Here is an 18,603-nt window from a genome sequence, read left to right as displayed (position 1 = left end):
GAGCATCTCTAATAGATTCTCTAAATTTTTGTACTGTCTGAATAATGAACAGTGATTTTTATCTTTAACTACCTAATTTTTCAAATATACTTTCCAACAGATTCTCTATCCCATTCTTTATCTCATTTAAATATTATTTCTTTATTAATTCTTTATTCTTTTTTTAACAACTACACATCTTTCAACATTTTTTTTATTCAATACCTGATTATTATAATAGAAAAAAATATTTGAAGGATGAATAGTAAAAGCTACAGTATTCTCTACTTATAAAGAAGCACTGTAGCAACTCTACTCTAAAAAATAGAGATAGAGAAGCTGTTGGAGTGGGTTTTGGAGGGATTGATACTCTAAATTTGGCTTTAAAGAAGCCATTGGAGATGCTCTAAGAGCTTATAAAACATGGTTAACTCTAATCTGATCAAACATGGTGAACTCTATCTTAAATTCTTAAGAGACACTCACAACACGTGTTGTGCCTGTCATGGGTTGATGTTGCCTTGATGGGACCAAAATGAGAGTGGAAATCAGGTTGGATTGGTTCAATTATTGGTCTGCCCTAACGACCAAGAATTTGATTCTAGGACAACAAATTTTGTGTACCAATTTTATGTCACAATTCTAATAGGAAAGATTGTAATTGATTTTTATTATTCTTGTCTGGACATATGTGATTTAATGTTAGGAACATATGTCAAATTAGAATTAACTAATTTTTGACAAAACGCATTTTACTTGTAACTGGGTAGATTTAGGATGTGTTTAATATTTTGAGGAACAAGGTTTCAAGTTCAAGTGTTAAAGTCATGCAAGTCTGTCCAAAAATCAAGGGAAGAAGTGCTGGACTCGACAGCTAGTATTTATCGAGGTTTAAAAGCTGCTGAAACCCGATGTTCGAGATAGCTATCTCGACAGATAAGCTATCCATTGAGGTTTATGAAATTCAGTTTTTCAGAGCTGTTTTCAATCCAATCTATGAATACATGTTTGAGATTTCTTTTCTCACAACCCTAAACATATATAAAGATTATTTTAAGGGCCGTCAAAGGTTGCGCAAGTGTGGAGCAAAGTTGTGTTCATGCAAATTATAACCGGAGACAGAATTTGCTCTAGTTCATCTTTCTCTTGAAGAAGTTGTTGTGTTTGTATACCATAAAATTTTGTAACCAAGGAACTTCGTAATCTTCATCGTGTTGATGAACTGAAGAACTTTGTAGCCAACATCTTTCTCAAGTTGATGAGTAAGCCGCGTACTAGGATCTGCGCATCAATTGGTTAGTCACGTACTAGAAGCCGTGCATTAAAAGGAGAGTTTGTCATTACAAAACAAGTCCAATTGGATATTGGGTTAAGGGTTTAACTGTAGGTTGATATAAGGTACTGAGATTCTTTTACTTGTAACCGCTTGTTGTGATAATAGTGGATTCTTGAGAGTGCTAACCTAAAAATCACCTGGTGGGGTTTTTGTCGTATAGGTTTTCTCTATTTGTAAACAAATTATCGTATCAATTTAATTTCCACTGCATTTAGTTAATTGGTGATTTGTTTGTGCTACCATGCATATTGCATACTAATTGAAATAATTAATTAACTTGGCCAATTAATTTGTTAATTCATCACAAGGGGTCAATTCATTCTTGGCCTATCAATTTTCATGAGCTATCACTTTTTTATTTTCCTTGGTTAATAACATCTAAATTGTGGCAAAAATTATGACATAAAAGTTGTATTCCAATATATTCTTCTAAAATTTTTAATCCATATCAATTTATGTTAGCAATTAAGATAAACTACATCCCTAATATTTAAGTTGCGTTTGACCTTTTAAATTTGTCAATTTAGTTCTTAACTTTTTGATATTTGATCAAAATGGCCAAATGATGAATATAAAATACTAACGTGATTAATAAACAAAAAAAAAAAAAAAAAACTATTTTATAATACATTATATGACACATGTACTGTGGGGAAAAATTCCATATAAGTGGGATATGAATATAAAATACTAACGTGATTAATAAACAAAAAAAAAAAAAAAAAACTATTTTATAATACATTATATGACACATGTACTGTGGGGAAAAATTCCATATAAGTGGGAATAAATTTCTGTAAGCACAGTGGAAGCACAACTAAACAAGAACAGATTTACGTGAAAAATCATTTATTCTTGATGGGAAAAATTACGGAACAAACTCCAAATAATTTCACTATATTAAATAGACATTACAACACTTACAAATACAAGAATTTTCCATTTGTTTCTTGGACCTCTTATTCTACTATATTCAAGTTTTAATGCACACACACAATGTATTTGTCTAATATTTTAGCACCAAATCCAAGAAAAAAGCCTAGCACATCCATTTTTATGCCCTTCTATCAGCACGGAATTGTACTCCGAATTTTAGGTAAACACAATGTTCCAAATTCGAGCGACAATAACTCTCTTGATTTTTTTTTAAAGATATAAAGAAAAAAATTCTCTTTTTCTTTTCACTCACTGCTCTCTTTATTATTGTGTATATCTCACAATTTTCTCTTTCTCTCTGTGTTTTTCTTTTCTCTTCTGCTTGCTCTCACTCACACAATTCTTCAAGACTATAGTGTCCTCACTCTCTTAGGGACTTCTCCACCAAAGGGCCAAATGACATTTCTTTTATGGGCTATATTAATAGATAGTCTTAGGATAATTGTTAATAAACTATTTTAGGAATGAAAAAACTTAGGTATAGTACCTAAGGTGTTGTTCCTTAAGTTTCCTTCTTAAGATTCGGTCATGTGGCTACTTAATTAAAAAAAAAAATACACTTCTATCACATGAGAAAAAATCCACACGACAGAATCTTAAAAAGGAAACTTAAAGAACATCACCTAAGTATTGTACCTAAATCTTACCATTTAAAAAAAAAAATTGACACCACTTTAATAGAAAATATAAAAAAATTGTCAAAAAAATAAATTGTTTTTTGTTTTCCCCATAATTAGTTTCTATACCTATTTCCTATATCAATGCCTTGAGAGCATTTTTTTCCTTCTTTTATTTCTTTATCTTTTTTTCTTCTTTTCTTCCTTCCACAGGCTTAACATCAATTCATAATAAATGCAAGTCAAACATTTTATTAGTTGAGCTAGTTGAAGAGTTAAAACTCGAGTGAATAAAAAAACACCATCTCTTTAAGTTTTAACATAAGCATTGGCATCGAAATGGCACACCAAACACCAAAAATCATACCTTGTGAGATGTGTCAAATGCCAAATAAATTTTGCACTTGTTACGGTGACGTTCTTTTAAAATTCTACTTTTAGAAGAGCAAGACTAATGCTAAAAATTAAGGTATTACTATTTTATTATTTTCTCTCTCTTCTATTAATAAAGAAAATTTTTAAAATTTTAAAAATAATAAAGAAATAATATTTAAGTAAAAAAATAGATGATGTAATTTAGGGTGTATTATGGAGTGGTGTGTTAAAATAAATAAAGTAATTTTTTGATGTATCAAGGTAGCATTTTTTTAGCTCTCTCTCTCTCTCTCTCTCTCTCTCTCTCTCATATTACTTTTGGATTCCATTGGTTTTACTTTTACCATGATTCAGTGAGGGTCTGTTGATTTTAAATTTTGGGAGCCATACTGGGGATTGGTTTGGCCATGATATTTTGGTAGGAACTTGATGGTGGTTTGAGGGTTAAGGCTTAAATGGTGGTGATTGAGTCACCATGTCTAGTGGTTAGGGGTGTGCATGGGTCGGGTTAAGTCAAGTTGAGAAGTTTTTTCAACCTAACTCACCATGGTGGGTTAAAAAAAATTCAACCAAACTCAACTCATCATAAGGTTCCAACCCAACCCAACTCAACCTATGTGAATCGGGTTGGGTCAGGTTGGATCCATGGGTTAGACAATTATTTATTTATTTATTACTATTGTTATTATTAAATTAAGCATTAGAACAACACCACCACAAATAAGAGCAAATTTATAACCAAATAATCATGAATATAACACCAAATAAACACAAACTATGTGAGAAGAACTTAGGATTTAGGTTTTATTTAGTAAGAGGGGAAAAAAGTAAATAACAAAATTATATAATATTTTTTTAAAATTTAAAAATATATTAAATATAAGTGGGTCGGGTCAGGTTAGGCGAATTTGTAAATCTCATGACTTGAATCCAACCCGACCCACTGTAAAAAAAAAAAAAAAATTCATGATCCAATCCAACCACCATGGCAAGTTCTTGAGTTCGCTGCACACCCCTAATAGTGGTGATTTGCGGTGGTTTTGGACCTTGTGTGCGGGTTGTGGCAAGTGGTCTTAAATGTTGATATGTGTGTGTGTGTGTTATGTATATGTATGACGGTGTTAGTGATGAAAGAAATAGATATAACCATGGCCGGTGTTGCTAGGTAGTAGAAGTTCTCCTATATCTCAATATCACTTCAAGTGATGCTTGCAGGAATTGAGTGGCTTGAGCAGTGTCGTTTAAACCCTTACTCTCAATGGGTTCACACTAAAGACCTGTTTTTTATTTTATTTTATTTTATTTTTCTTTTAAAGAGAAATAGAAATAGAAGGATTTTAGAGATACCTGGCTGTGAAGTTGACATAGTCGTTGCTGTAGTTGGAGTAGTTGTGCGTTTTAAGTGGATCAACGAATTTTTTTTTTTTTTTTTTAAATCCAAATTATTAGTAGCTATTTTACATGAGATTGTGGGGGTAAATGCGTAGAAAGCGCAGCATATTAATAAAGATATTTATTTTCCCCAAAATCAAAAGAGCGATTGGTCACCGCATGTGCATGCATGGCTTGCAACCATTGATGGGTCCATCATATTTACAAGGCCAATAACTCGTCGACAATTCAACCAAGTAGTCATCAAAGCATGTATACGGTATACCACAATAAAGAGGCAGCACAAACCAATTCTAGAATAAGTGTAAAGTACCACAACATGACAAGAATCAAGAGTACTTGGCTATTGCAATCACCCTAGCTAGCTAGCTACAAACCCTGAAGTCCGTACATAATCAATTGTAGTTGTAGGTGGGCAGCATGCCTAGTATGTCCTCTATAAAAAACAATAAGTTTAGACGCAATAGAACTTTGTACCGAAAAGTTCAATTACACCCAATCTCATTTTGTGTTTTGGTGGTCCTGAGTGAGGGGGTGAATTTTTCAAAAAATTTCAAAGGAAAATATTTAATTTATGAAAATTTTTATAAACAGTTGGTGACGTAAATAATTATTGATAAGTAAAAGAATAATATTAATAGTAGATTCAGATAAAAATTAATAAAAATTTGTCACATTAATAGTTTGTAAAAATATTATAAAAAAATTATTGACTGGTAGCATTACTCAATTTCAAAACCTACAGCAAGCAAGGGCGGCTCAAAGCATTTAGAGTCCTAAGAGCATTTGCAGTAGTGGAGCTAAATAGCTATATTGCTATTTTAGCTCCATCAAAACACCAAAAAAGTCACACAGCAGTGGAGCTAAACCTATATTTTTTAGCTCCATTGCTACAGTACACATCTATAAATAGATGTGCACTGTAGCTGAGAGCTAAAAATAATAATAATTTTTTATTCCTCAGCCGGATTAAAATATTAGTTTTCCTTATCTTCTCAGAACTCTCACAGTCTCATAATCCCTCAACTCTCTCTCAACTTTTAGACCTCTCACGCCGCTGCCGCCCCCCTGACCCACGCCGCCGACACACACCGCCACAGACCTAGCTCCAACCACGGCAACCCCCACCACCACCACCACCACCATCACCACATCAGTCACAAATTCAACCATACCCACACTCATCAAACCCACCACCACCAATATCAATCACCACCTCCACCACCACGGCAACCCCCACCACCACCACCACCACATTAGTCACAAACCCAACCACACCCACACTCATCAAACCCACCACCACCAGGAAAAAAAAAATCCCCCCCCCCAGAAAAAAAAAAAAAAAAAAAAAAGCAAACATCGGCAAAACCCACCGCCAAAATGGTTTCTTTTGCAATTTTTTCCTTTGAACCCAAAAAAAAAAAAAAACAAACAAACAAACCATGAACCAGAGGTTGATAGAGGCGTGGTGATGGACCTAGTGGAGCGGAACTGAAGCTTGCTGAGAAATAAAGAGAGAACATTTGAATAAATGGAGAAGGAGATGAGGAGAAAAAGTAACAAAAAGATAAAACAATAAAAAATAAGAAATGGTTGAAAGTTAAAAAGTGTGGTTGAGGGTGGATGAGGCAAGAGGAGTACGTGTGTGGAGGAGAAAAACAAAGAGGAAAAAAAGAAAAAAAAAAAGAAAGAAAGAAAGAAAGAGAAGAAAGAAACGTGTATTTGGATGAAAAAAATAAGATAATGGAAAAAATAAAATTAAGAATAATAAGAAATTAAAATTAAGAAATGTTGCCATAATATTTTTGCAATAAATTTTAAGTGGTAAGTTATTATTATTTGAAAAAAAAATAATTTTTTTGATGGCGGCAGCGGTGGTGGTGGCGGCGGTAGTGGCAATGGTTGCGGGTGGTTGTGATTTTTGTTTATTGTAGTAGATATATTATTTTTTGGGTAATGAGATATATTATTTTATTGTAAGGGATATATTATTTTATTGTGATGTTTATATTATTTTATTATGTTAAAAGTTAAAATAGATCAACTGCTGCAGCATGTGTATAGGTAAAATAGGTAAAGTAATTTTTAGTAGAGCTAAAAAGCTAAATTTTTAACTCCACTGCTATGGATGCTCGTCAACAATTGTGAAAAGTAGTGAAAGTGTTTGAAACAGAGGCAATAAGTATTATACCACAAGGAACTCGAGGTTAATTTGCTGATGAGTGGCTGACTGACCTTGGACTTCCAAGAATGCAAGTGTACGAGCTTTTGAAGATAACGAGACCAATCCCTTAAAAAATGGTGAATATCTTTCTGGAGAATGCTTTGTTTGGTTGCATTGAAAAAGCTAAGAAAAGTTGGTGGATATCATTATTAAAAGGAAAGTAAGGAGGATATTCAGCAAAAGAAGAAAAAATCGGAGGGTAAGGCAAGGTGAAACTTATAAAAAAGTTTAAAAAAAGTTTTTTTTTTAATAGTGATTTTACAAAAATGGTGATTTTACGGTAAATGGAAGTCAGGGTGTTTTCCAAGGGTCCACTAAAAAAAAAAAAAAAGAAAAAAGAAAAGAAAATGATAGTATACTTTATTAGTTTAAAGACAAAATTTAGTTATAAAATTGATCGTAACTAAAGGTTATAATCTTACTCAATATCTTTTTAGTGGAAATGAATTTTGACAAATCTACCATTAGATTACATATTTTCTTATATCATTCATGGTTGCAAAATTTTTAAAAAATTAAAAAATAATAACTATGTCATTAATAAATTGTTTAAATTGCAAGTTTTTGTATTTTAAAATTATGCATAAGATATATGCTTATAGATGATAGGGTAAATAAATCTTATTGATACAAATTTTACATGTTGTATTAAGAATATAAAGAATATACAATTCATCGATTAAATTTTCAGAATATGTAGTAATATTTCTTTTATTGAGTAAAATTGTTTAGGTTACAATCAATTTTATAGTTAAACTTTGTCCTTAATTTAATAACACACTGTACAATGGGAAAGAAAAAAAAATGAGCATTCTCCTAATTTTCTTTTGCAGCAATAGCAAAAGCTAAAGCAACGTGAATACATCATAAAGAAATAACAACAAAGAATACACTAACAAAATATTCCTATATCATCTTAATATCCTCATGAATCCAAGCCGCTTCCAATGACACATATCCTATTTTGAGTTCAAAAGATCCACTAATTCAGCAATAATCACATTCCACAAACTCCGTTATGTAAGTAGCAGCTTGTGATCATAAGCATTAGAAAAATTCCATATCATCCTTTACGCAGCGCATAATATCTTCCTAGGAGTACAATTCTTCAGGGTCTACTAAAAGTTAATTTCATCAAATCGGGGAAAAGAAAGTAAAAGACCAAAAGGGGGTTAATTAGTTAAATTACTTGTCTACCCTTCTTCTTTTGTCTATTTTAAACAAATGACATTGATTCAAATACTTTACCAAAAAAAAAAAAAAAAAAAAAAAGACATTGATTCAAATAATTCAATTTTGTACCGTACTAGTAAAATATTGTGCCATTTAAATACCAGCCATAAGACCATTTTTCTTTAGCCCTTTAAATTTCATGTAATTTTGACACTGTCACCCAATAAGTTCAATTAACACTCCTTGATCTTGTGCCATGGTTGTCGGTGCCTTCATTGCTCTAAGAAGGTGTGTCCTATTTGGTCTATATCACATTTTCTTTTTGCAACAATGTCCGCTAACTAGGGACGACTGGAGGAGAAGAAGTCTTCTTTGTACATCCTCTAGATCTTGTCTAGCCTTTTGCACTTTTAATGGAAGACCACCAAAAAATTCCTAGTTCAACTTCATCAGCTCAACCTTAAGTAACTTCAACTTCTTGCAAAATCTAAACATGGGAACACCATTAGTCTCTTTGGTCCAAACAAGCTTTAGTCATATGCATAAACGTAGGTTGATTTGTCCAGATAGCAAAGAACTTTAATAGTTAAGGCCATAACTAATGACTATTACTTTGTGTTTGATCTGAATTACGACCGAAATTGATATAAACATGCTATAGTTTTTAATGAGAGATTTTCTGAGACTTAATCCATGAAGTAGATGCTTGGGCCAATAGGTGAAACTCGTCCTCAAACAGAGAAGAATCTTAACCCTCAAATCTCTCCTCTAGACCCCTTACACAGTTCAAATGACCCCCAAGCACCCAGGGCTTCTTACCCACAAGATATTTGAGGTTACATAAATCAAACCATAGTTGTCTTCTAGTAACTCCACTATTGGAACCATAAATGAAAGAAGCAAAAAGAGACTGCTCCTTAACCATGGTGATTCACAAAGATTCTTGATGAGAGCTATGGACAACTTTTACCTTAATTGCATCCCGATTCCAACAGAACTAGATCCACAGTTGCATCACGATCCGAATATATATTAACAAGGACAGAGCTAAGCATGCACTTTGGGGGCAATGGCCCCCCAAGATTAAAAAAAAAATATATATATATATATATATTAGTGTGTGTATATATATATATATAGGTATTAATTTTAGCAATTCTGTTCTATAAATTTATACTTTTACCCCCTAACAATATCATTGATTTTTTAAAGAGTAATACTATAGTCATAAACTTTTCTACAATATTTTTACAACTATTGAGATAATAAATTATTATTGGTTCTTATCTAGGCCCACTGGCCAATTATATAATATTTTTTACTTACCAATAACTACTCACTACATCATTAATTTGCTAAAAAAGTATTTATCGTTAATATTTTCTTCATTTTAAAGTACATAAAAAAAAATTTATAAATACAAAATTTAAAACAAAATATACAAACTCAAAAAAATTAGCACAACAACAAAAATTACTAATAGCAAAACTAAAAAAAATTAAACCCAACCAACCAGTCATCATCAATATATATATATATACACACATATAAGCAAAGACCTCATGTGGGAAAATATGAAATTCTATCATGTGACGTTCTCTTTGATAATGAATTTTTTCACATAAATTATTTACTTAAGTGTCATATCAGAGATAAGGACTAATTAAAATTCTAGAAGATGAGATTTCTTTATTTTCTTAAATTCATTGTATCAAGACATTCATCAAGTGCCACATTAGAAATAATGATTCTTTATTTTATTGGGTTCATTGTTTCAAGACATTTCTCTCTTTCACACAACCACTCACCATTTACACCTCTTGCACTTCTGCTACTTTACATACATCCACCCATAGCCTTTCATCTTCATGCCATAGGTTAGGTGCTTTTTAATTATTATTTTTAACCCTCATAATTTATTGGTTTCTTCGTAATTTTTTACTACTATTTAGTGTGCTGTTGGTATGAGCCTCGGCCATAAAAGTAAAAAATAATGGTTCTTTTGGAGTTTTCTTTGTTGTGAATCAAGATTATCCCATCTTTAGTTGCAACTTCAAGTTTAATTGCAGCTATTCATGAATGGTGTTGAAACGGTGTACATCCACCTATATCTTTTTCATTACTTTTGTTAATGCTAAAAATTATAGTTGTTGAAGTTTATTAGGATTAGTTTCAAATTATTCAATTTATTGCAACGGTTTTGATATACGATTGTAAGTTAATTAGTGTGTTCTACTTCTCTATATAAGGACAAAGCTCATGTGTAAAATTAATAATACAATATTAGTTCTTCCAATTTTAGCTTATATTTTTCTTGAATTTTAGCATTTTTTTTTCTATTTTGTTTTTTCAAGGATATAAAAGCCCTATTAGAGGAAGAGTTGGTACACAAATAATTTTGTTTCATTTAGATTATGAACAAAGTGTTTGAGATTGGGGTCAATGATGAGATTTTTTTTTTTTTTTGAGAATCCAATGATGAGAATTAAGTAGTAAAGGAAGTATTCAGTTTTAGAAATAAAGTCTATCTTTTATCTAGATGTTATTTTATTATTTTAAATATTAAATTTATAATATGGTATTGACTCCTAAAAATATCTAATAACTATGCAGTTCCATTCTCATATATATAAATTAGTAAAGAAAACTCGCTCAATAGTCGGGAACTACTTATAAAATAAGGAAAAATTATGAAAATATAAATTAAGAAAACTAAGCTTCAAAGCATTTATCAATATTATGAGAAATATCATAAATACGATATAACAAAATGAGTATTATATGTGGGTCTTAAAAAAATAAAAATGATTTTCAAATAAAATTACCAAAAGCATTGATTCATCATGCAGGACATTATCTAATTGGGCTTAATTTCACCTAAGAGTCCTTAAGAATTTTCTAAAAAAATACCGCTAACACGGTTATTTTTATTCACCTCATTCATTAAATTAATTATATCTTGTTCTCACTCCTATTTATTATTTTCCAAAGTTTCCATCTCAATTAAGGGCAGCTCAACGAGTTTGGTTGTATTGGCAGAGGAACTAACCAATACATCTCTTTTTGGCTAAACACCAATACATCTCATTATCAATACAAAATGAAACACAATGAGATTAGGTTAGACTCCAAGACTTTACACACAGGATCTGAAAATTTTCCTTTGTAAATTAGCAATACCCCACTTGAGAACTTCATGCAAAGAATGTGTTGGTGAACTGCGCACAAACGCGTAAGATTGCTCCAAATTCTACGAGTGATAGAACCTTTGAAGAACAAATGAATTCGACTCTCGATAAAGTTTCTATAGAATAAGGACAAGATATTATCACCCTCGTGTCCCCATGTAAGAAGCCTATTAGGCAATCTGTCATGAATGGAAAGCCATCTGATAAAAGAGTGTTGGTGTTGAATTACATTACCCTCTTGAGTCTTGATCATTCTGTGTTGTGTTAAGAGCTTCGAAATGAATATTTGTCTAGTCTTGTAGCATGAGAAAACAGCTGTGGTGCCAGTGGGGTAATGGTAGTCCAGTTGTGGTATTTATTCTTTTTTACTAAACTCTATTATAAAGGGTTGATAAAAGTGAAGCATAAACTAACTTGACATTTGTTATTGCTTCTGTTTTTTATATGTATATACACCAAATTTTTTGCTCATTGGAAATTTGGAATTGATGGACCTTTGGTTTCGGTTCTAGTTATTCCTTAGCTAGTTTGTATTTTCAAATATAATGATTTGGAAGTGTCAGGAAAGATATCTTATTAATGTTTCATAATTTTTTTGGCTCACATTTGACATGTTATGATATACTTTATGAGTTTTGGCAAACACTCGTAGGTTTGCACTTCAAATGATTGATGAAATGCTTATGCAAATGTACTTCAATATTATAAGTACTTACAAGATCTCCGTCTGACTCTGACATTTTTGTAGGAGTTCAGGTAACCTTATTAGAGTCAGTGTGTTATTTTTGTTTTGTCCCATACCATATATAAAGATACAAAGGATCTGCAAGTAAATGGTTCTATATTATGCCAAGCAAGAGCTGGCCTAAGATAAAAATTCAATATAAGTGAACTCATGCAAAGGGTTCTTAGTATTTGTTTACACAAAGAATTCAATCGTAAGCCTCCACACAATACATGCCTAACATTCATTTTTGAATTTTGGATTTTTTATATATCATGCGTTCATGCAGACTAATAAATTTTCCTTTCAGTGCTAACTTATTTGCCTTATACTCATTGTTTCAGTGATGTAGCAGATGTTGGAGGTATGATTGAGTAGATGTAGCCAGAGCTTTCTATATGGAAAACATTGGTAGCATCTCTGGCTAACATTGAGGTGTGCTCTCAGACATTTAATTAGATTATTAGATCCTGGTTATTCATTTTGGAGAAGTCATAATGGGGCAAACATTTTTATAGTCATATCTTTTGTCAATTGCATGGCATCTGTTTGAGCGAAAACATAGCATGGTATCTGAACACAATGAGGGAGAGTTGTCAATTGAGTGATGCACAATTAGAAAATTTCATTTTTCATGTAAAGAACTTGTCTCAATGATAACTATTTTGGACAGCAACTATTCTCACATGAAGCATATGGCCTTATACAAGGAACAGCAGAGTAAGATATTGTAAGGAAGCCTCTTGCTGGATCTTAGGCATATTTTAGACAAATTCGATAGAGAAAACTCTAAATGAAAGTTCTCCATTAAAATTTGCATGTCTTTAAACTCTTTCCTTTTATCCCTCTAAAATCCATTTTCTTTTTAATCTAGGTATTCTACAAATGAGATTTGAAAAAAAGAAATATGAAGATTTTGAATTGGTGGGTGATTGAAGTGTCTGATGCCTTTGCTGAAATTTTGATGATTTTAAGGTCAATTTGAAAATTTCAGAACCCCAAATTAAGCAAAAGTACAATATTTGGACACTGGTGCACATTTTGATGAAAAGTTTGGACTTTGGAGCTCTGTCTTTCTTTCCAAAAAACTATTTTACGTTATTAAAAAAAAAAAAAGAAAGAAAACAAAAAAGGAGATTATATTTCCATAAAGTGTTTGGTTGGGTGTTTTCTGTTCTCAATGTTCTGAAACTTGCAACTCAAAAACAGATTTTTTGAGAACTCCTGAAAGGTGTATTCAATTGTTCTCTACTCTTTTGCTCTTGAAATCGGTTGAAAACACAGAGAATTGATCCTTGTGAATGAAATTGTAAACAAAATGAATTTTAAATAATGGTAAAAGGCCAATATTAGGCCATTTTATTTTAACCAAACCCAATAGCCTCTTACCCCTCACATAAATCACTACACCCCACATTGGCACTCCATACTTCACTGGCTGATCACCAAACCAAAGCCATGAGCCACCTGTAACCTCTAGCAAAGATTGATTTGGCCTATTTGTACCTTGACACAAACACCCTTTCATCCAAAAGCAACCAAAGCCATCTGTCTCTTAACATGTAAGGTACACCCATAAACATTCAGCCGTCCTCTGCTATTTCCCTATTACTTGATGTTGTTTTCATGAGATACGGATTGAGGGCATGGGAGGGGAAGAGAGGAGGGGGCACATGTCGAGTTGAATCGCTTTTGTGGCCGCAAAAAAACGAGTTCATTTAATAAAGTTACTCTATGCTATCTTATTATTCAACTGTCAAAAGCAAAGCTCACAAGTTACTTTTCTTCTTCTCTCATGCTGAATACCCTTCTCTCATGGCACTTAAGAAGAAACCTTCATCATTTTCAAACCTTAAAACCTCCAATTATGCTAGAACCACATGATCATCCTTCACACCTGTTATATTGCAGAAGACTACCGTTTTCAATTCAGAGAAATTGCAATTGAAAAGAAAACTATAGCAACCAACATCTCTGACCATGTGAAGGACCAACATCTTTGGGTGCTGCCTTTGTTGCTGAAACACATTCACACAATCCTAAAACCATTTAATTTCACTTACTTCAACTGAAAAGTTTTAGAATAAAAAAAAAAAAAAGGAAAATACAAATGAAATATTTCAAAATGAAAAATAATAACAATAAAAATAAATAAATAAATAAAAAGACTGATGGAGTTTGATTAATTAAGATTATTAGAATACATTTTCAAGACACGAATTTATAGTCCTGCATCAAACGGTGGTACTCCTGAAACATTGAAAGTCGATACTTAGAGTTACTTTGACAATCACAAACAATTGGGGCATAATTGATCATCCTAGATTCTATGTTTGATTTTCCGAAAAGAAACCTAAACCAGTATGCTGAGTGCACAGGGGCGTAGCTACTTGTAAGGGTGGGGGGGCCATGGCCCCCCCAAAGTTTTGATTTTTTTTAAAAATATATATATATATAATTTTTTTTTTTAAATTTAGTCTATAAAAATAAGAGTTGACCCCTCCAAATATTTGATTTAGTTCAATGATGCTCTTAAAAAAAAGAATTGGTCTAATAATTATAGAGACATAATATTATTTTTCACAATTCTATTTTTTTATTGTAAAATATGCTCTTATATCTGTTAAATATTTGATAAAGTTTGGCACTAAACATATTTAAATCTGTATCTTTTTCAACTAGTTATGTGGCAATTAACAAGTCATTGACTCATTAAAAAAATAATATCACTAAAACTATACATGAAATGTCTTTTTAGTTACTACATAATGGGTTAGAGTAAGATAGCATCAAATATGTTTGAAACTTAACTTATTCTTCCAAGTTTTGGATCATTTATGTTTTTAAAAATTTCATTAGTTCAATTGAAAGATTTTTTACTTTAGTATAAAATTTGATAATTTGTATCGAAAATGAAATCTTTTAAGAATTTCACTATATAAAAATAGTAAAAACGAATTTTATTTTATGAAAGATCGCTACCAAACATAATTTTGATTAAAATTACTAAGCTCTTTTTGTTTTTGTTTGGTGTGTGTATATATAACTTATCAAATAAAAAAGTGTGTTTATATAATAAAAAAGCGTGTGTATAAGTGTATGTGGGGATTGTCTCAATAAATATATTAGAATTGCAACTTGGCCCCCCCAAACGAAAATTCCTGGCTCCGCCCCTGTGAGTGCATGATACCTGCCCAAAGTTGATAATGTAGCCAAGCAAAGAAAGTAACTGGGATACCAGCTAAAGCAATTATATCAATCGGAAGCCACTTCATTTCGCTTTTGAAGACCAAAAAACAGGTTGCGATTAAGGCTACCAGCGTGCCTACAATTGAGTTGAAGAGTGCGCTGACTCCAAGCTCCAACTTTGATGGTAATGACACGAGGAAATTAATTTCCTTGAAATGTGACGAGAGAATTGACGAAAACAGTAATATTGACGTCGAAGAGGATAGCAGCGCTATTGCATCCGATATGAAAAATACCCTAAACCAAACACTTTTCAATAAAATAGGGCTGCCTGTGTCTGGATTGCTGCCACCCGGTACTGTGAAAGCTGCTGCGAAAGCCACACCGGTAATCAGTGTTGCCACAACAATGTAAAAGTTTACTGTATCCTTCATCCACTTTTCACCTTCTACCCGTAGATTTTCATGCTCCTTTGTAAATAATTCCCATGGTGTTAGGTTATTAGAATTTTTCATCTTTAGGTAAGAAGGCGGCACAATCTTTTCTACCTTCTACAATTTTGGAGATTTAAATTGGTAAGTGTAACCAGAACAAAAAAGAAATTGAAATAATACACAAACACCAACCTTAAACCACAACATCTCCCGTTGCATTTGAAGGGCTGCTCCTGGTACAAGATTTAATCGATTTGGAGGAGCCAATTTTCCAGATAAGTGTAGGATGTTTTGCTTATAGGCATCAACATAGGTTAGAATTACTTTCTTGGCAACAAAGATCTCATATATTAGATTGGAGCCACTCTCTTGCCTATGTATAACAGCAATGTGAAATAAACTTCGATGGAAATCGTCTGTTGTCCATACGATATGAGGATAAGTGCAAATAAGTTTATTTATAAATTCAGCATTCCCAAATTTTGAAGCATCAAAAAGTAGATTGCGAACAACTATGTATGAGAACTTTTTGGCTTCGAATAGTTTAACCATTTTTGAGTTGCATAAAACCAATACTTCCACTAGCGCCAGCATAACAGTTTTATCATGGATGCCTTTGGACCCTGAATATTGGGGAAAAAAATAAATTCAAAGATCATTTAGTCAAAAAGAAAAAAAAACAATTAATTAATTATATAATCTATGAATACGGAAACATTGGCTACATTATTTTAACATCCTGACCAAGAAATAATATTGAAATATTTTTAAAATAAAAGGAAAAATATAATTAAGAGATATAATATGTTCACAACATTTTCACAACAAGTATTAAATGGTAGGTTGTTTTTGGTTGTTATGGAATAACAAAAAAGTAATTTAAGTTGTGAAATTCAAATTATAACTAATAATAACTTACCACCTATGATTTGCTGTGAATATATTATGAAAATGTTATGGACGTAGTCTCTCTCTATAATTAATTCACTAAATTTAATTATTATTTAGGCGTAAATGCACTTTTGGTCCCTACATTTTGCGTTCATTTCTATTTTGGTCCCTACATTTCTATTTTACCATTTTTAGTCCTTAAACCAATTAACGCTTGTTATTTTGTCCTTTCCGTTAGTCAACAGATGGAAATAGATGACGTGGCTAACAGACTGATTAAAATAGCTGACGTGGCTAACAGACTGATTAAAATATTATTAAAAATCCAGCGTGGCACTCATCACCAAAATAAAATATTCTTTTCTTTTCATTAATATTTCGGAAATGTTCATGTTCTTCTTCCCAAAACGTGACTGTTCATGTTCTTCATTTTCTTAGCAAATTAATCCTTGTTTTATTTTATTTTCTCTGTTTTTCTTGTATTTTCTTTAGAATTAAAATTCTTTTCTCTGTTTTTCTTGTATTTTCTTGTTCTTTATGTTCGCACATTAAAATTCAAAATTCAGTGCAAACAATAATCAACCAATATTAATAGATCTATATATCTGAAATTGAACCTAGAAACCGAACCTAGAAATTGAACACAGAAATTTGAACCCAACAGACACCAATCAAAATCAACAGACCTGCATCCTCTTTGTTCACAAACCCAGAAAATCAAACACTCAAAAAGGCAGAAATAACCTACAAACAACTATCCACATTCCACACTAACAACAAACCCAGAATCTTAAAAGAAACCAGCTAACCACAACTATCCTCACCAACACCAAACCCAGAAATTTCAAGCACAAACCCAGAAAATCAAACGCAAGAACACAAGAAAATCAAACCGATAACACACTAGCACAAACCCAGAAAATCAAACACAACTCCCACCCAAATTTGAACAAAATACCCACAAAACTATTAACCTAGCACACCTCAAACTCTTTCTGTCAGAAAATCCCCTTGATCGAACCTTAAGCCGTGGCATCTCTTCCGATTTCAACCCATCCCCTCCTTTTCTCTTCCCTCCTCCTACTTCCACTCATCTTCTTCACCATCACAAACAACCCCAACCCTCTTTTCTTCACCAATCTTTGTCTCAACAACAATTGTTCTTACAATAACAAATACAACAACAACAACAAATACAACATCATCATCATCAAAAGCAAAATGACCCTCTTGCCCCTCTGTCTCCCTCTCCATCTTCTTCCTCGTCTTCCACGCCGTACAAGCGAGGGACCCTTGTGACCCACTCGTCCTCTCTCTCCAAATCTCCCACCATTTACCAATTCCACTTGAACCCACCTCCGCAATTCGCCAACTCGCAAAACCCATCTTTTTTTCTCTCTCTCTCTCTCTCTCGCCATAAAAACAATTTCATCATTTAATGGAAGGGTCGGATGGAAGGGTTGGGTACTTTCATCGGATTTGACGGGGACACCTAGCGCGAGTCGTGGAGCTCCGATCGGAAGCATGGAAGGCCTGATAGTAGTTGCTATGTTGGTAGTTGGAACAAGGACCTCAAGATTTAGCAAATAAGTAAATAAAATTTTCTAGGCAACGAAGAACATGATTGCTCATGTTCTAGTGAAGAACACATCTTCCAAAAATATAATAAAAAGAAAAGAATTTAAAAAAAAAATCCTCATAAGTTTATTTTAATTATTTTAATTTATTTTTTCTGATGTGGTTTTTGACGTGGCATGGGTGATGAGTGCCACGCTGGATTTTTAATAATATTTTAATCAGTCCGTTAGCCACATAAGTTATTTCCGTTTGTTGGCTGATGGAAAGGATTAAAATAACAAGCGTTAATTGGTTTAGGGACTAAAAGTGATAAAATAGAAATGTAGGGACCAAAGTAGAAATGACCCCAAAATGTAGAGACCAAAAGTGCATCTACACCTATTATTTATTTAGCTAAGAGTTTTGTAGTTTAAAATAATTCTTATTTTAGAAATTTCAAAATAAATTTTCAAAGCACAATGACATTAACAACTAAGTTTAGGAGTTTTTTTGCTAAGAGCCTTATATTGGCACCTCCCTATGAACAATGTGCTTGGAGGTGGGGGGGGGGGGGGGGGGGGGGGGGTT

The 18,603-nt window shown here is 32.4% G+C and overlaps 1 protein-coding gene across 1 annotated transcript in view; it reads right to left on the bottom strand.

The window, feature by feature from the left end:
• Positions 1-13,809: 13,809 nt before the first annotated feature.
• The window catches only part of LOC112015447 (uncharacterized), an 8,806-nt gene continuing 4,012 nt past the window's right edge, over positions 13,810-18,603 (bottom strand). Inside the window, exons 2-5 of the mRNA XM_024047846.1 lie at positions 15,760-16,190; positions 15,135-15,684; positions 13,924-13,983; positions 13,810-13,841 (exon numbers count right to left, since the gene is read on the bottom strand). Of these exons, the coding sequence (XP_023903614.1) occupies positions 13,810-13,841; positions 13,924-13,983; positions 15,135-15,684; positions 15,760-16,190 (1,073 nt within the window). The remainder of the gene's footprint in view (positions 13,842-13,923; positions 13,984-15,134; positions 15,685-15,759; positions 16,191-18,603) is intronic.

This window comes from Quercus suber, unplaced genomic scaffold (genome assembly GCF_002906115.3).
Source record: "Quercus suber isolate HL8 unplaced genomic scaffold, Cork oak 2.0 scaffold_185, whole genome shotgun sequence".
NCBI lineage: Eukaryota > Viridiplantae > Streptophyta > Magnoliopsida > Fagales > Fagaceae > Quercus > Quercus suber.
The sequence above is the reverse complement of the archived record's forward strand: the minus strand, read 5'-3'. Positions and strand labels throughout refer to the sequence as shown.